This window comes from Plecotus auritus (genome assembly GCF_963455305.1).
Source record: "Plecotus auritus genome assembly, chromosome: 8".
In the NCBI taxonomy this organism is placed as follows: Eukaryota; Metazoa; Chordata; class Mammalia; order Chiroptera; family Vespertilionidae; genus Plecotus; species Plecotus auritus.
Genome location: NC_137782.1, coordinates 95,575,923 through 95,594,286, shown reverse-complemented (window position 1 = coordinate 95,594,286; position 18,364 = coordinate 95,575,923). Strand labels below are relative to the sequence as shown.

Here is an 18,364-nt window from a genome sequence, read left to right as displayed (position 1 = left end):
AATAATGAGCTAGTTTGTCAAATAAAAAGTGAGATCAGTTCAAAGGGAGACAAGAAGAGGAAATCCGCTAAGGTGCTAGGAGCTGGTGGGCAGCTCACCTTCTCGGGCCAAACAGCCATGCAGGCCCTGGGAGGCCCCGGGACAAAGTGGTCCCTCCTCACTGCCAGTCAGGAGACAAGGGGGTAGGAACAGAAATTTCAAAAGCAACCAGTCATTTTCTGTAACGAATGCGCAGAACTTTCGCAATCAGAAAACACTCTAAGTTTTTTAAACTCCGTATTTTTCAGAGTGGCCAGCGTCTATTTTTAATAACCCCGAAGAAGCTGACAAGGTAAGTAGTGCATAGTATACTGCTAACTAAGCCACACAGACACTCCGTAAGGTGCCAGGGCAGGTCCCCAGAACCCAGGACTCCGGGCCAGGGAAGGTCTGAGGAATAGACTGGGAGAGCCCCTGCAGGGGCCTCGGGTCTGCCCCCATCGCCCACCAGGCTGGGTGCTGTTCCAGGGCTGGCACCAAGGAGAGACACGACTAGATTTATGTCTGGAAAACTCGCCATGCCGCGGGCAATGGGCAGAGGAGAGGCCTGTGACCGGGCGGAGGTGTCTGGGGGCAGAAGGTGGTGGCTGAGACAAGCACAGGACACACAGCCACTGGGAACACGACTCTGTCCCCAGGAGGAGTGTGTGACAAGGAAGGGACCAGCGTGGGACCAGGAGTTGCCCTGGGTGGCCATGTGTCCATGTCTGCCTGCGGCTGGGAGGACAGCGGTGCTCTGAGCGGGTGTCCCCAGCTCAGGGGTGGACTGTCCCTGCAGGAAGGGGGATGGCTTGTCACTCAGCTGCTTGTCCACAGAGACCGGTCCAGCTGGCAGGAGGGCCCAGCGCCCGGCCAGCCCCACACCTGTCAGCTAGAGCCTGGCGTCTGCTTGCTGCTTGTGCCCGTTCGCTCCCCATAAGCTCACTGAAGGCTCCTGCGTGTGAGGTCTGGGCAGGGCTCTTGGCCGAGAGGGGACAGTCCACAGAGAATGGGAGAGACCAAAACCCTAGGCCAGGATGAGCGCCATGGGCAAGTCTGAACCTGGGACAGGGTCAGGGCTGGCTGGAGCGGGGCAGCTGCTGGAATCCAATCAGGTGGACAGGAGGGCCTTCTGAGGTGACATGGGCCCAAGACCTGCAGGAGGAGAAGGGGAAGGCAGGACACCAAAGTCTGGAAAATAGAAGCCAGGTAGGTCAGGCGGGACTCGCACGGACACACAGACACAGAAGTTGTCAGAAGAGTCCAAGACCATAGCTATGGGCTCCGTGTGGTCACCTGACCAGCCCCTTCGGCATCACCTGGTGACTTGTTGGAAATGCACATTATCAGACTCCCCTCCGCCCCCACCTTCGCCCCGGACAAGTTGAGTCAGGAACACTGGGCATGGCCACCAAGCCTCGCAGGTGATTCTAACATGCACTCGGGTTTGACAATGATGATCCATGTCAGCCCCAGGGGACACTTGGCAATGTCTGATAACATTCTTGGTTGTCACAACTAGGAGCTAGGGTGCTACCATCACGTAGTGGATAGATGCCACGGATGCTGCTGACACCCCAAATGCATGGATGCCCCTCAGCGGTGTTGAGGTGAAGACCCTGCCCTGGACCAAGAATGAGGCTCCCCCACCTGCTTGTACATCAGTCCCTCCTGAGGAGAATCTTTAAAAAGGCAAATTGAAGGCCATACGGAAATGTTTTGAACCTTGTCTCAGGTGACCCCTGGCCCAGTCCCTGGTCCCGGCATCCGGAACCAAGGAGACGCCCAGAGAGGGAGCTGGCAGTGGAGGGCAAGGCACCAGTTAGGCAGGGAGCAGGGGAGAGCAGTGGACCAAAGCCAGGGCCAGGCAGTGAGGGGACAAGACGGAGGAGGCTGAGGAGATGGCAGGGGATTGGACAAGAAGGGGGTCACAGACCACCCTCTCTGTGCTGGACCCCGGCCAGGGGAGGCCACATGCTGTGGAGGCACAGGCAGCCTTCCCAGGGCCTGGGGACACGCGGGGAGAGGAAGCAATACCCTTGGTGAGCAGGAACCCCTCTGAAGGAGCAGAGGGTGTGGAGACGCTGCTTACCTTGTGAAATGTTACCTTGGGGAGAAGACCTACAGTGTGGGAACAGAGGAAGGGCTTACGGAGAGAGCCTTGTAGAGATGCAGATAGTCGTTAATGGAGCAATGATGTAGAGTGAAGGGTTGGCCCTTGGGGATATCTCTCCTGCCTGCCACTCAGTCTGCGGCCACTGAGAGATTTAGTGCACTAATAATAATATGGCCACAAGAGATGCTCCGGCTCACCAGCAATCAAGGAGCCACAAATTTCCACAATGAGACAGCATTTGTCACTCCTTGTGCAAGAAAAACCAGATCAATGATCTCAGGTGTTGGTGAGGCTTTGGAGAAAGCGCCCTTTGAGATTCTGGAAGGAGTTTCAATGGGTACCTTTTCCAGGAAGATGCCAGAAATAAAACATGTGGATCCCTGTGACCCAGACATCCCACCAGCTGGGACCAGCCCTGGAGGAAACTCACAGGTGAGCACAAGGAAGCTCACCTGGGTAATCGCTACCTTGTTGCTTGTTGTGGGTAAAACTAAACACAATACAAATATCTAATAGCTGAACTGCAAAAGTACATTCCTTGGGCCACAGGTGGCTGTTGAACGAGAGAGGAAGGTGGAGAAGTGGCATGTGGTGCGAGCTCCGCCATTCAAAGGGGAGCAGGCTCTCCAGCTGAAGAGCCTCGCGTGCCTGCACTCGAGCCTGAGGTTCATAAAATGCCTTTTCCCAGAACAGGTAGCTCTAACCTGTGACAGGTGCAGAGCAGTTCTCTCACCCCTGGAGAGAGAAAGGGGTGTCACAGCTCACCCTGACAGTGTTCTAAGATTTTACTAAGAGATATCGATGCACTAAAATGCGTCTGGGGCATAGATAAGTGCCACTGCGGGCTGGTTTATAAAATAGAAAATCATAGATGGAAGGGTGCGACCTGACTTGGTGCCAGGTAAGCCCACAGCGGGCGCACAGGCTTCAGTTTTCAGGAGTAGCCCTTTAGAGCAGCAGGTGGACAGGTAAAGAGATCCCACAGGGAGAGCAGGGTGAGGGACTGGGGCTTTTCAGCCTAGTGACAAAATGACTCAGGGTGGTGCCATAATAGGCCCCAAACACCAGACTTTCTGAAAGCCCCAGTAACACACAGCAGGAGAGGGTCCCCTCGGGACTGGTGGGCAGCAGACTCTTCCGAGCCATTTGAAAAAGAACCTTGAACTAGGTGCGCAAAGAGAAGCATGCCGTGCATCAGAAGAAAGTGAGTCCCCACCCAAAGGGATGTGAAGCACATGCCACGCCAACCAGGCAAGGCGGTCGTAGAAAATGCTCCCCTCGTCCACCTTTCCTGCTTTAAGCATCCAGGTTGCTTCCAACTTGAAGATTCTGACTTCCTTTCCGCCAGAACCCCTCTACTTAACACAGTCCCTGAGAACCTCATTGCTGGCTGCTGTTTAGGAAGGTCCCACCACTCACAGAGTTACACAGACCATGACTGACACCTTAGATCTGCTCGCTGGTCCCAGGTTCACCACCGACCCAGAGATGAACTCAGGTGTTTCTCCCTACCCTGGCAGCATTTGGCCAAGGACACCCAAGCCCCTTCAGCCTCTCCTGGTGGACAGGCACCAGGGACCTGCCGGGCTCTACCTGAGAGCCCTCCATTCCCACCGACAGAGGCATCCCCTCAGACAGTCAAAAAGCCAAACCCTCCATCTTTTCCGTTTCAAGTTTGCTTCCTCTGGCTGCCAGAGAGACAAAAGGAGCCGGGAAGGATTCTCTCGTGATGAGCCACCCAACTTCCATAATTGGAATGATCGTGGCTCTGCATTGGCTGCAGAGAAACACCAACCCAACTCAGAGCGCTGAGGGCTTAATCCTTGGTTCCTAATCAAAGCGTTAATTAAGGCTTCAGGGTCTGCTGTGGCAGCCTCTGCTTGAAACTCCATGGGAATGAACTTGGCCTCCCAGATAGAGAAAAGCCAGGGATTTCCTCTGGCCAGTACCTTAGTTTGACTGAATGATATAGCGTCAATAGTCCTAACAAAGAAATTGCACAAGCCTTGAATGGGTTTATTGTTTAAAATTTCAAATTGGGCTCTGGTGCCCACAGAGCTGCCTTTAATGGGTCTTTCTTTGCAGTCAGACAGGAAAGCCCCTCTGCTCTAGGGGAGGGACTGCCCCCCAGAGCCAGGCCCACCCAGCCCCAGGGATGGGCTTGACTTGGATGCCCACCGTGTATCTCGATGGAGTCCCCATCTGGGGTCAGTGCATTTAGAGAGAAACCCCTTCAAGGGAAGGCCAGGACAACTTATTGTCAAAATAGCATCTCGGAAGGATGGCACTGGTATGAGAGGGGAACTCGGTCCTGTGCTGCATCCAGAGCACCCGTTCTGGTTCTTTTTTGAGCCTGCGCTTCAGAAGCTCAGACTTCTGCCTGTGAAGTGAAAATTGCCTTCTGGTGGAGAAAGGTTTTAATGATCACTTTGCTTCCTGCGTCTCCATGGCAACCAGGCGTGCAGAGCCCACCCCCCTCCTGCTTTATTAGGCCTTTCTTCCTCTCTGGAAAGTAATCAATCAAGACACACAGCCGCCTTTGTGACCGGATTTATCACCTACACAATCGAGGCTGCCCTGGGTGGGGAGTGGACGAAGTCCATGTAATTTACTGAAACGGGCTCTGTTGTGGCGCACGCGCCCCTTCATCTCCTGCTGGCCACTCTGGGAGCACACCTGTCCCGGAGGTGGGCAGCGCCCAGGTGCGCCGGCCACTCTATAGCTGGGCGCCTTGAGGAAGCCCCTGCGCGTGGCCCAGGAGCCGGCCTGCCAGGGCGGGGCCGCCGGCCACCCGGGCTGGGGCGGGGGAGGGGCAGAGCCCGTGCAGGGCGGCGGAGTCGGCACAGGTCTGCCGTTCCCAGGCCAGCACCCACGCAGGGAAGACCCTGGGAGGGCCCACGCCCCCACCAGCCTGCGAGGAGGCCGACGGAGCACCGGGCTCTCCCTGTGAAACCTCTTCTTTCTGGACAAAGGGCTCGGCGGCGCCCCAGCCGCGTGACAGGGGGATGCGACTTGCGGAGCCTGGGCACCCGGTCCCGCAGGGGCTCCCCAAATGCAGGCGGGGCGTGGAGCAGTGCCCGGGACGTGCGCTCCTCACCGCTGCCCAGGCCTCCCCATCCACCCGGCCCCGCCCGCGCGTTACCTGGGTTCTCCCCAGCGTCGGCGGAGGAGGCGGCCGCGGTGTCAGTGAGGACGCTGGGGTCACTCTGCGAGCGGCCCCGAGACCCGAGGCAGCTGCTCCCGTCCTCGGACGCAGCCATGGCCCGGGCGCAGGGGCAAGTTGGAGGGAGCCGCGTGGAATCAGAGCATCCGAGGCGGCCAAGGTCACTGCCGAGGGGGCCGGAGGGGGCGTCTTTTTAAAAAGCAAAATGAAAAAGGCCCCGGAGAGGGAAGGAGCCGGAGGACCGCGCTGGGGCCACGAGACAATAGCCTCGCGGCCGCAGCCAAGCGCATCCCTGCGCGCGGCCTCGCGCTGTTATTTATTCGTGTTTATTCCCATTCTTCAGTCTGTATTCCAGGAAAAAAAAAAAGTTGAACCAGGAAATAAAAACTTTTTCTTGTCAGTGTTTAGTGCGTGCTTGGGGCCGGGGGTGATGTCCAGAATTTCTAAGGGCGCTTCCTCCCCCCACCCCACCCCACCCCACCCCCCAGTGAAAAAGGAAAAATGAAGAATCTTTGCTATAGCAATTGCTTTAATCTGAAAGCTGTTCTTGGAGCATCTGTTGGAAAACATTAGGATTCTCCCATCATGCCGCGCGAGAGGAGCATGACGTCACAAGAGAGGGGAGTGAGAATGAGCGAGGTGTTGGGGAGGGGTCTCAAATACCTGGACTGCAAGCCCTGCCCTGGGGAGGTGGGGCTGGATTCTGAGTTAGGGACCGCCCCCCACCCCCCAGAGGCTCTAGAACCCAGAGAGCTTCCAGGTCCCTCTCCCTCCCCTCCCCCACAGGAGGGAGGAGACCCCGAGGGCGCCTCCCCTGGAGGCAGGGCCAATCTCCCCAGCAGCGCAGGCAGCTGGTGTCCTGGGATTTGAAGGCCATTGGTTCCTGGTGCCCAGGCTCCACCAGGGGGAAGCGCCCCATCCCGGCTTCATCCCCGCCCACCCCGACCCCTCCCCACGGCCCATTCTGAACATTGACTGACTCACTGGCTGACTGAATGAACACCCTCATCCTCCAGGCCCCTGGCCCTAGCCCGTGGAGAGGCAGGGGGGCACCGGTGCTTCCTGGGAGGCTTCCCCAGCGCCCTCGATGAAGGGGTGGGACAGGCAAGGGGGTGACACCCAGGGCTGCCACTTACAGAGGCGTCCTCCCAGGTGCTGATGAGCAAGGCTGGCATTCCAAGGGGGTGGTGTGGGGAGAGTGCAGGCAACATGCTTGTTTCACGAGGTGGGGCCAGCCCAGCTGTGTGCTGAGGTGTGTGCTGAGCTGTGTGTTGAGGTGTGTGCTGAGGTGTGTGCTGAGGTGTGTGCTGAGGTGTGTGTTGAGGTGTGTACTGAGCTGTGTGCAGTGGTCCTGTTTCAGCCCCTCAAATGACCCAGGGACAGGAATGGCTCCTTCCTATCTGGCCAGCATCCGAAGAGGAGCAAGGCCTGGAGAGAGCAGCCTGGTGTCGGATGAAACCCAACCAAGGGCCCGAGACAGGACACGATGTGGGGAAGTAACGTGGGCACCGTCCAAAGCATGGAGCTCTGCAGCAGTCGCCCAGAGAAAGCGCTCATTCAGTCAGTCAGTCAGTCAGTCAGCCAAAATGTGCACCGAGCCTCCTGCCACTGGGCACCACCCAGGCATGGGGATCCCCAGTGAACAAATGTAGAGACCCCAGGGGGCTCCAGGAGGAGAGAGGAGCCGGGAAGGGTGCGACCCACCAAGAGATGCCTTCAAAACATTTAATGACAGTTGACAATGAGTACAGTGAGACAGAGAAACTAGCAGGGCATATCCTCCACACTTTTATCCACATTAGAGGCTGGATGGTTGGCCTCGGGCCAAGTGCTTCAGCCCCAGATAAAACTCCCCCCACAGGACCCTGGGAGGTGAGTGGCTGTAGACCCCACCTGAGAGCTGAGGTCACCTGCCCAGGTCCAAGCCAGGACGTGACAGGGCAGGGATACTGTCCGCCTGGGGTCTGTCCCCGTGGGTCCTCGGGTAGCCCCTAGCCCAGAGCTCCACAGCCATGCTGAGACCTGGCCCCCAGGCAAGTCTCAGAACCCCCACCTCACATTGCCAGCCTCCACAGCCACATGAGGAGGCTTCTGGCTGCCCAGCCAGCAGCAGGTGCAGAGGTGGGCCCTGGGCAGGGAGGGCAGCCCAGGGCACCTGCAGGAGGAAGAGAGAAGGAAGAGGCACCATGGCTCCTGCTCTCTGCCCTCACTCACCACCCTCTTGGCCTTCCCTCCTTCCACTTGCACTGCCCCTGACTTGGGAATTTCCTTTAAAAGAACTCTTTGCACTTAAAAGTGTTTTAAAAGAAATCAGCAACAGAAATGCAGCCCCCTGGAAGGACCACGAACACGGTGCAGACTGGGGTAGTCCCCTCTGTGCTCCGCCTTGTTAGAAAGGATGGTGAGCGGGGTGGGCGGGGAGTTCTGCCATCCAGGCACCACGCAGACGTGTTCTCCTTCGTGTTTCCAGGGGGCTTTGCTATGGAAGCCAGTGCTCTGTGTTGCCTTGTCTGGGCTCCGCCTAAAATCACTGCTGTCACTCAGGTGGTCTAGTGCAGTCCCCATTCCCTGGCCCACCTCAGGGCGGGGCTGAAGGCACAGAAGGCCAGGACTCGGGTTTGCCCAGGATAGTGAGGAGGCAGAGGACAAGAGGCAACAAAGCTTATTTCTTAAAATATATACTTCAATGAAGTGCTGTGATTTGTTACAGCTTGGGATGGGGCTGGTTATTATATTTTTCTTGGGTTTTGAAATGTTCTGTAATAAAAAGTTTTAGATTAAAAAAATAGGGGCCCCATGCCTACTGATCAACAGAAAATAAAGTCTCCTGGTGAATTTGGCCCTAAAAGTCACTCATTGCGACCAGGACGCTGGGCCTGGGAACAGTTAGTGGAAGACAGTTCTCTGTAGGAGGTCCCAGCCTGGAGGACCCTCAAGAGGTCTTTGTGAATGTCATCAACTGTCCCTCCTGATGGGGAAGCACACTATTGGAAACCCTACAGGCCAGCCCAGCTTCATAATGGTCCCGAAATAGAAACCAATGCCCATCAACCAATACATAGATAAATAAATGTGGTCAAGCCACCCGTCCACTGTAACCTCACTCAGCCACAAAACCCTGCCACCTGCCACAACATGATGGGCCCTGAAACATTAGCCAAGGGACTCCCACACTTTTGCTTTTTTATGTTTGCCTGGATATGGGGGGAGGGGAGCAAGGTAACCTTCAAGTCTAATATTTACAATGGAATAGGAGGGTCAGAGAAGGGGCGGGATGGGGCAGAAGAGGAGGACCCATTTGGACACCTGGCATTAGACGTGATGCTGATAAGCCTGCTGTCCTGGTGCCACACCCACTTAGAGTCATGGATACTTTCTGTCCCATGGGGGGATGATGGAAAGGGCATGAACTCTGGTCCCACAGACCCGCTGGTACCAGCTGCAGGCTGGTGGCCCCTCTCTGGGCCTCTGATTCCTTATCTTGGAACAAGCATGGTCGCCCCTGCCTGGCCATTCCATGACGACCATCCAGGGACAAGTGCTGAGCCGCGTGGTGGTGGCTCTCACAGAACCTCCTGCTGGGCTTCAGCTCCAGCTCCGGAAGGCCCGCCGCACTCCTACCAAACACACTAAAGGGCACCCGAGGCACGTGGTGGGCTCTGCACCAGGCGACCGTGGATGTGAGGCTGCAATGGCAGGACCTGGAGGGTTACAGCGATGCTGACTGTTGTTCTGCTAGAGACTTCTTTCTTTCCCAGGACCCTGGGAGAGCTGGAGCTGAGGACCTGGCACTGGGTGTCGGATGCTCAGGGGGATTGTCTGGCCTCTTCACCTGGAAAACAAGGATTTGCTAACTGAATGAGTGAACGCACAAGGTGGTGGCTTGTCACTGGCACCCCTGCTGCAGCAGTGAGGGCTGGGTCCCCAGGGCCCAAGTCACCTCCAATGGTTCAGAGGCACAGAGGAGGCTGCCCCCGCCCCCCAGACCACAGGCCATGTGGCTTCTCATCCGTCAACAGAAACAGATTTAAACCAGCAAACTGAAAAAAAAAAACACAACAAAATGAACTGCTCAGGCCAGCATCGCTGTTCAAGCTCTTAGGGAACCAAGTGAGTGGGACAAGAGGGCAAAACCCATCCCAGGTCAAGGGATAGACAAGAGTGAAGACAAAGCCACGCCCACTGAGTAGATGATAAGGGAGTGAGCCGCGCCCTCTGCTGGTCACATGAGAAACTGCGCCCAACGTGGCCACCTGCCTGCATGCTTCCTGCCCTTGAGTGTCCCATGGGGTCTGAAGCTATAGCCAGCACCATGTGACTGCAGTGACACTCGTGAGGATGGAATGCCAGCAACTGAGGACAGACACCTGAACGAGCCCTTGCAGATCTCCTGTAACAGAAGCAAACATCCTACAGCTTAAGTCTGAGTTGGTTTGTATTCATTTACTTGACATGTAGCTCTCATCACGTATCAAACACTGTTCTAAGAACTTTGTAATTATTAATACGACTAATGCTAAAAATTAACCACACATGGCAGGTACTTAGATTCATGTTCTGCATATCAGATGCAAAGTCCTTTCTTGCCCCAGCAGCAGGGCCAAGGTCCGCCCAGGTCCGTCAGGCCCTCTGCTCTGCAGCTCGGGATACTATTGCATCAAACACATCCTAAGTGGCAGATCCGGCAGCCTCATGCCTTTTTGGATCCCCCTAAAAGTCACTGACTGGATGATGAGGAGGGGGAGGAGCAGGAGACGGCAGTGGTGGCATTGAAGGATGACTGCATTTTTGCAGCTTACCAAGGATCTCACCTGCATAAGATCCCAATACACAGGGGGGTATGAATAAGGCAGATAAAGTGAAAATAACCTAACTCCAAATGGTTGGCTAGTAGGATATCCACACTAAGAAATATTACAAGCAGCTTCTTCTTATTGACATAAATCTGTGTATTCGAACATCACTGGAACTCCCTACTTCCTGGGCGAGTTGGTACATTGCAGTATGATGTAATGATCCCCCAGTAGCCACAGACACCCCAGCGTTCCCTCCGTCCTCCACAGGCTCAAGTTAGCATGAAAGTGGCGGCAGGGTTTGGGCAGCTCTGTCCCGGACTGAGGGCGTGTTGCCTCCAGGAGAGAGGAAAGGGCTGGGCCCATGCTGGGGCCATCGCCATCCCACAGGCAATGCTTCCACTCTTCATGACCAGGAGGTCCTGCAGCCTTCCACGCTCCGAATGCTCCAACTGAATAAAAGGGCCAACGCAATCCCTGTGGACAGCGCTGCACATGCCAGAGCCCTCTTTAAAGAAGATAATTCATGTTTCAAAATGGTCTGTGTCACCCAAGCTCTTTCTCCCAATTCAATGCGGACATTTAATATGTTTATTGGATTTATATATTAAAGGGACGTCTCTTTTCCCAAGGGATACAGCAGAGCCAGACTTACGGACTCCTGGAGGGGGGTCAATGCCACCAGGCCCATCACAGACACAGCGGGCCCTGCATGTTTGCAGCATCATGCCTGCTCCATAAGTCACAGAACACCCATAGGCTCGGTTTATAGGTAGTACTTTCAAAGTAAGTCATAATCCTGGGGCTGCGGCGATAACTCCCAGGGCCCACTTGCTGAGACCTATAAATAATGGCGGCTGCATCCATGTTTTCACAGAGGCTGCGGTCTCTTTGGGGGCCCACAATTCCTTAAACCGCTGTACACTTTGCAGCTGGTACATCCACTGAGGTTTTGCATTGGGGCAGTATGATTTTGGCAGTTAGATCCTGGCACCTTCACCAGACTCTGTTCTGTATATTATAACAGTGCCAGGGATTCCAGATTAACATTCATGTCTGTTACTAGTCCAGGGACTTGGGGTGCAACAGAAATTATTCCTGGCATTTCACACGGCAGCATTCAGAACCCCTGGCCCTCCTGGCTCTCTTCAAGGGCTACTTGGGGACCCATGTTCACTCAGGCTGTGGTATAAAACGGAGCCCCAGGATTTTAGGGAAGTGGGCCCTGGAGGGCTGTCGGGAGGGAGTGAAGGTACAGAGATTCATGGCAGGGTGGTTTCGGCTCCTGCCAGAACCTTCACTCTCAGCAAAGCTGAGAAGCTGGCCTTTGTCAGGAAAGGCACGGGCCTGAAGACCACACGTATCCACCAGGCTTGATCCCAGAGAAACGTCCTGGAGAACTTCAGGCCCTGCTTTGGGTTGGATTGATTGACTCACTCATTCGTTGATTCACTGGCTCATTGTTCAATGAGTATACTAGTACATTGAGCACAGAGTATATGCCAGTCATTCCACAGGAGAAGGAGTACTGGTAGTCAGACAACAGCATGTGCAAAGGCCCTGGGGTGAGCAGGCACTGGGCACTTTGAGGAGCTGAGACAGGGAGAGCAGCATGTGGTGAGGGTGGGGTGCAGGCCCCAGAACTCAAAGGGCCTCATGAACCATGGGACGCAAGGTGGAGCTATCCTAGGAGGAATGGAAAACCCAGCAGCGCCTCCAGCCAGGAGAGAGAGTGGATTTACCTTCTCTTTCGAAAGGTTCTGGGTCCTGGGGAGTAGAATACAGTGGAGGGTGGCAAGGAGGGGCTGGGAGACAAGGGGGCACATGGGGTTCTGTATTCAAGAGGGACGGGGGGGGGGAGGCAGCCTGGCCCAGGGCGGGGGCAATGGGAATGCAGAGCAGTGGACGGAACCTGGATATATTGCAACTGTACTCAGCATCTCCTAATTCAAAGGTACCCTGCAGCTAACCTGCAATAAAGGAAAAATTCCTGCACACAATTACTGTTAAAATTCAGACAATTACCAACTGATTCATGTACTCTATAAGTTTGAGGGAAGTTTCCATTTTAATGTCAGGATTCCTCACAGCAGGACTCAGCTGTCCCAGCCCCATGAACTCACGCAGCTGATGCAAAGAGGTCACATTACAGTGATGTTACCCCATCTGTACCGAGCGGCTTGCTGGGGGCCGACCTGGCTGGTCCGCTCACCCACAGTGTGGCCAGCAGAACTCTGATCCCCCAGGACTCCTGCCCCTTGTCACTCGGCCAGACACTGCCCGGGCCTGCTGGGAAGGCTTTGCCCCAGTGGGCTGGCCAAGGATGGGGAGGCCATTATGGAGACCAGATGGCCCTGTGGAATCACATGACCCTCAAAGTGAAGGGGAAGATGGGTGGGCCATGGCATCCCACCGTCAGGACGGGCTGCTTTCTGCCGCCAGCCTCCTCATTCCCAAGGCAGACAGCTCCCAGGGGAGCCAAAGTGGGGGCATCCAGTTGGATCCCTGAATTAGGCACTAAGAACGTCACTGCGTTCCAGAACAAAAGGTAGAGAATGGAATTAAGTTTTATGGGAGGCAGGAGAATAAAACAACTAAGAATCGAGGCTCACCTCAGGGTCAAATTCAGCCCCACCAGCTGTGTGGCCTTGGACAAGTCAGTCCAGCTCTCTGTGCCTCCGTTTTCTCATCTGCACAATGGGCTCACACCTCACGTGCAGCTGAGCAGGGGAAGGAGCAGACCCAAGGCCAGGCTCGTCCGTGTCCAGACCCGGCTCCTGTGACCACCACTGTCCCCACAGAGAGACCTCTGGTGGCTCCTCAAGGGCCCCACAGGTGACTCTCACACACACCCAGTGCAAATGACAACTGTGAAATCTTCTGTACTTTTACTCTCCACATTTGAAATCACTCCCATCTGCAAATAAGAGGACTGCCTCCTTTTTTTTTTAATTTTCCAAACGTTTAACCAAAAGGCAAAAAAATGGAGTTAATTTACTATGAATATTAGTGGATTGTAGGAAAATCAGACAGCAAAGCCATTAAAATAAAAGTAGAAACTGAAGTTTGCAGCCCACCTCTACTGTGCCAGGACCCTCCCACCTGAGTGCATGCGGGGCGGTGCTTACAGGGGCTTCGTCACGGACGGCAGGTAACACTCAGGTCAGACCGCTGCGTGGACACACAGGCGTGCAGACAGGCAGTCCCTAACATGCAGTAGAGACCTCATGGAGGGCACGGTCTCTTCTCAGTGCTTCCCCCTGGGAAACCCACCATCCACACGCCTGTCACCCACCAGGGCCACCCTGGTGGCAGGAGGAGTCAAACATTGACAGATGGAGAGCCGAGCGGGCGGGTGTGCTGACTGAGGGTGCGCTGACTGCCAGGCACCCACGGGAGCAAAGGCACAGGGTCAGTGCCCGAGAAGAGGCTGCAGCAGCTCACAGCACCCACCTCAAGTCGCACTGTTCACACGTGTGCAAGTCGTTCCAAACTGCATGGAAGTGTGATGTGCTTCCAGGAGACGTCTGGCGCCTCCTGAGCCCGCCTCCTGCTATTCGAGAGGGCAAGTGCAGCTGGATCTGGAGTTCTGGTGCTGAATGCCGTACCTTCGGGGAGAAGCCAGAGACTCTGCGTGGCAACAGATGCGGCCAGAGGGAAGACACTCCTGTGAGCCCGGGGGTGGCTCTACTGTTTCCACAAGGGGGGTGGGGGCAGAGAGGGGAGGAGGAAGGGCCTCCACCACAGACCTGCTGCTCATGCTCTCAGCAAGGCCGAGAGACTTACAAAGCACCTACTATGTGCCAGGCCCTGGGCTACATGTGTGCACATATCTGCAGCATCACTAATAGGCCAGTAAGCAGACGAGTTGCGCAGGGGTCCCCGAGTCCTCCGGTTCAGGGGTCACAGGAAGGATGCCCAGGTCAGACACAGTCATACTCACACTGTGACTGATGACAGTGAAGAGACACAAGGGCGGCTGGTGCACGGGGTGAAGTCTGGGGGAGCGGGAGGCCTCATCTCTTCCCAGTGGAGTTGCAAGAGACGCCAGGATGCACCAGATGCGCCAGCTGTGCGGACATGAGGAGTGCTGTCTCCTGCAGGCGCCACGGAGACCTGGCACCCAGGGTGTGCACCTGGGCAGGCCCCACAGACACCTGCTGCCTGGCACATACCCAGATTCCAGACCCCGGAAGGCAAGCGGTGTCAGCATAAACTGTGCACCAGATTTCCCATTAAAACGGTGCATTCTCACATGGTCCTGAAAGTAGATTAGAGTGGGTGTGAAAGGAGATGTAACGCAAAGAGCTGTACACTCATTCCAGGAAACATGGTTGGATGTTCACTACCAACGTCCTGGTTTGCCCAGGACTCAGGTGTTATGACAAGAGGGCCATACCCAAAACCTGACAAGCTCCGGGGAGGTCAGCAGGGTGGGCCCTAGGAACTCAGAACCGAAGCACCCCATAGATAGATGGTCTGAACACACGCATTCCTCTCGGAGCGGGTCTGTCCCAGGCCTGCAGCTTCCCTGACAAGGCCAGTCTTTCCCCAAAGTGAGCCTGGCTCTGTCTTCCTGCATCTAAGATAACAGACCTTTGAGATGTCAAGGTGATTTCCTTTCCAGAGCACTCGGGGCTCACCCTGGCACAGCACAGGGGCCACAGAGCCCCATGCTCTCCTGTTTTGGAAGCACCATCTCCGGGCACCGGCGATGTGAACTGCCCTGAGCCCTTCAGCATAAAATAGATGTGTCTCTCCCTCTTGCTTTTCATCCGACCTAAGAGGTTCCCCGCTTTGCTCTCCCGCCTCCTTAACTTGCCACCCAGGGGTGTTGTGCAACCCCTTTAAATCTCCTCCCTTTGATGCTAATGTATAAAATATGCTGCAAAACTGCCAGTCTCCAGAGCATTTTCTCAGTCCGTTGAGATTTTGCTTCCCTGCAATTGTCATCAGTTTGGTTCAAATAAACACACAAAAATTCTCTAGTTTGGACATTTCTGATGTGGACACAGGGGTCCTTGGGTTATGGATGCCCAGAGCTAAAGCCAGGCCACCCTGGCAGACTGGGAGAAGGTGCTACTTTGAAGTTGAGGCCAGAAAAGATTTATTAAAGACACAAAATGATAAAGAAAAAACGTGATACATTTTACTACATCAAAAGTAAAAACCTGGGGGTGTAGCACACAGCACAGTGACTACGGTTAGCGGCACTGTTTTGCATATTTGAAAGTTGCTAAAAGAGTAGATCTTAAAAGTTCTCACCACAAGGAAAACAGCTGTGACTCGGAAGTGATGGATGTTAGCTAGACTTACTGTGGTGGTCCCTTCGCAATAAGCATACACATCAGGTCATTGTATTGCACACCCGGAAGCACATGTTACATGTCAGTTATATTAAAAAACAAAACAAAAAACCTTCACAACCAAAGACACTGTAAACCAAGTCAAAAGGCAAGCCACAGAGAGACCCAAAATCGCAGCAGACAGAGTGAGAGACACATAAGCAGCTATTGAAGACCAATCAGAAAGAGACTAACAACCTGGCAGAAACACAGGCAAAAGGAAAGAGTGAAATCCCAGAGGTCAATGAGCATCAGAAAAAGCCTCTGGAGCAACCAAGGGAATGCAAATTAGTCCCAGGAATTTCCCCTTTTCTCCTGCAAGAGGGCCCCTGTGAGACTGAACCCTCAAGGTACCTGGAGGAAGGGCCCCTCAGCCGCTGCTGCTGGGAACAGCTGCGCGCGAGTGGTACAGAGGCCCCAGGAGGCGAACGTGTGTGTGTGTGTGTGTGTGTGTGTGTGTGTGTGTGTGTGTGTGTGTATGTGCATGATGCTCACGCAGGCCCACCCCCCGTGGAGCAGGTCTGAGACAATCCCCATGGCCATCAGCCTCAGAAAGGCTAACACAACAGTGGAATACTCTACAGCAATTAGGAAGGCTCTATTAACCCAGATAAATCTCCAAGACTCACTGAATGGAAACAATACGTTTCAGAACAGGACGTCCTGTTTTCAGATGCCATTTCTTTAAAATCCTTACAGGAAAGAGTGCTGACCGGCCCCCTGAGACCCAGCGCAGTGCCAGGAGTCTGGTGGGCACCCTGCACTCTAATGGTCACCTGGGGGGCGGGGGGGAGGAGGAGAGGGGGAGGAGGAGGGGGGGAGGGGGAGAGGAGGGAGCCGGTTCCAAAGGTTGGCCTCGTTTGGGGTCTTCACTCCTCACTTGGAGACAGTATTCAGGAAACACTTTGGGTCATTATTTCCCCCCACAAAGAAACCAGTTGCCTGAATAGAACACATTAGGAATTACCTGATGAATATTACGAGTGTAGGCCAGGCCTGGTCCCACGCCTGAGGATCACTCACGTCCCTTAAAACACAAATGGAGCCACCACCTTCATCAGCCAAGCTTTTCAGCGACAGCAGTCCTCACGGTGCTGGGGCAGATACACCTGGGTGAGGGGCAAGTGACAAGAAAATGCCCCGGGCACCTGGGCAAGTGACTCACAGCCTTCTACTCCGCCTGGACTTGCCAGTAGGTGACCCCAGCCCATGGTGCGAGGTGCAGGTCAGATGAGCACAGGCTGGGCCTCACACTGTGAGGGTGCAGCTGGAACCCTGCTGGTGCTGGCAATGCCCCGCGCTCTCTCTCCATCTTGGCCGGCACTCCCTAGTTTTCTTTGGGGATCTCAGGCCTGTGGGGCCAGTGAGCTGGCCCATGAGCTGGGCCTTAGCCGTCCAGCTCCCCCCATTCCCAGGCCACAGTGAAGGGGTCAAAGATGGGCAGCATGACCCAGCCAAGACCGGGACACACAAGGGGACACTAGCTGGAGCCCCTGAGGCCGCCTGGCCTTGGACACCCAGTTTCCTGAGCTGATAAATGCTCCTTTTGCTTCCAAAGGTCTGGTCACTTGCCACGGGAAAAGCCTGCTGGTCCAGCTGGTTGTCATTAGGATTTCAGGAGAACCCGCAGTTCAGAGCCCACATGGGTCTGGAGAGTCCCTGCCCTCGGGGAGCCTGGCCTAGCCCTGAGCTGGCCAGGGAACACAGCACCACTTCCAACTGCCTCAGACAGCCCCAAAGACACGACTTTTAATGAGCATCAGCTGACATGTGTCATGATATCATCGATCACGCCTTTCCCTTCCAAAAATTTAAAATTAAAAAAACTCATTTGGTGCAGAAATATCCCAGTACGAGTCAGAGCTTCCAATCAGAAGTTGAAATCTGGAAGAATGGCTGGCTGATTTGTTCCTAAATTAAAGCAGCACTGGCCACAGAAATAGCACACGGTCCCTCCATGACTGTCCCTCCATGACCGTCCCTCCATGACTGTCCCTCCATGACCGTCCCTCCACAACCATCACTCCATGACCGTCCCTCCATGACTGTCCCTCCAGGGCTGGGAACCAGGACCCGCCCAGAGAGAGTTCTGGGAAGCTGCACACAAGTTGGGAGCCAGGCTGCAGGTGGCAGCTGGACAAATCCTCGTGGGCACAGGGGAGAGGGGCCAGGGGACCTCCGCCGGTCCAGCCGTTAGCATGCCCAGAGCTGTGGGCACACAGCTGGGCTCTATCCTGGGTCCCTGATGGCTCCAAACCAACATTTGGTATTTGGACTTGGGTCTTGCCTGACGCCACACCGAGAGACAGAAACTGAGCCCCACTCCTGGTGAGGACAGCATGGTCCTGGGTCCTCCGAGGGGGGCTCCAGGCCAACCACTGCCCCCAGCTCCAGACTCAGACATGCCCACTCCACAACCTCAGGATGTCAACAGGCCTCTCCAAACAGGCACATCCTCCTCCCTCCAACCCCTCCCCCACAACCAGCCTCCCTCCTCCTTCGCCAAGCCTTCACCCCAGGTGCCTAGACACAAAACCTAGGTGGCTTCCTGGCTTTCAGGCCCTGGGGGCATCAGCAGGCCCTATTGTCTCAGCCACCTAGACCTCTCTGTCCTGAGAGCAGCAGGCTCCTCCCTGCCCACTGAGCCCGCTGCCACTGGACCACAAGATGAGCTCTCTCTCACATACAGCAGGAGAGGCAAGTCCTCCGCCTAAAGCCTGCCAGTGGCCTCGACCGCCTGTATGAAATGCCCATGGCTGACCCTGGAGTCCAGGGCACCCACCCACCTCCCCATGCACACAGGTCTGCGGCCTCATGACCCTCTCTGCTCCCCAATTCCATGGAGCCAATTACCATCTCAGGGCCTCTGCCCCTGCTCTTCCTCCAGCCGGGATGCTCTCACCCCCATCCTCACGTGGCTCCCGCTTCT

The 18,364-nt window shown here is 55.3% G+C and overlaps 1 protein-coding gene across 7 annotated transcripts in view; it reads right to left on the bottom strand.

Annotated features, from left to right (window-relative positions):
• Positions 1-18,364, bottom strand: part of PHACTR3 (phosphatase and actin regulator 3) — a 157,554-nt gene that overhangs the window by 137,006 nt on the left and 2,184 nt on the right. For 2 of the 7 annotated variants that reach the window (XM_080684762.1, XM_080684766.1), the window contains exon 1: positions 5,277-5,482. The exons of 2 other annotated variants lie outside the window; for them this stretch is intronic. In XM_080684762.1, coding sequence (XP_080540888.1) covers positions 5,277-5,394 — 118 coding nt within the window. In that variant the 5' untranslated portion in view covers positions 5,395-5,482. Of the gene's footprint in view, positions 1-5,276; positions 5,869-16,402; positions 16,545-18,364 lie in introns of those variants that run through there. 3 more of the 7 variants (XM_080684768.1, XM_080684767.1, XM_080684764.1) reach the window with 3 other exon arrangements.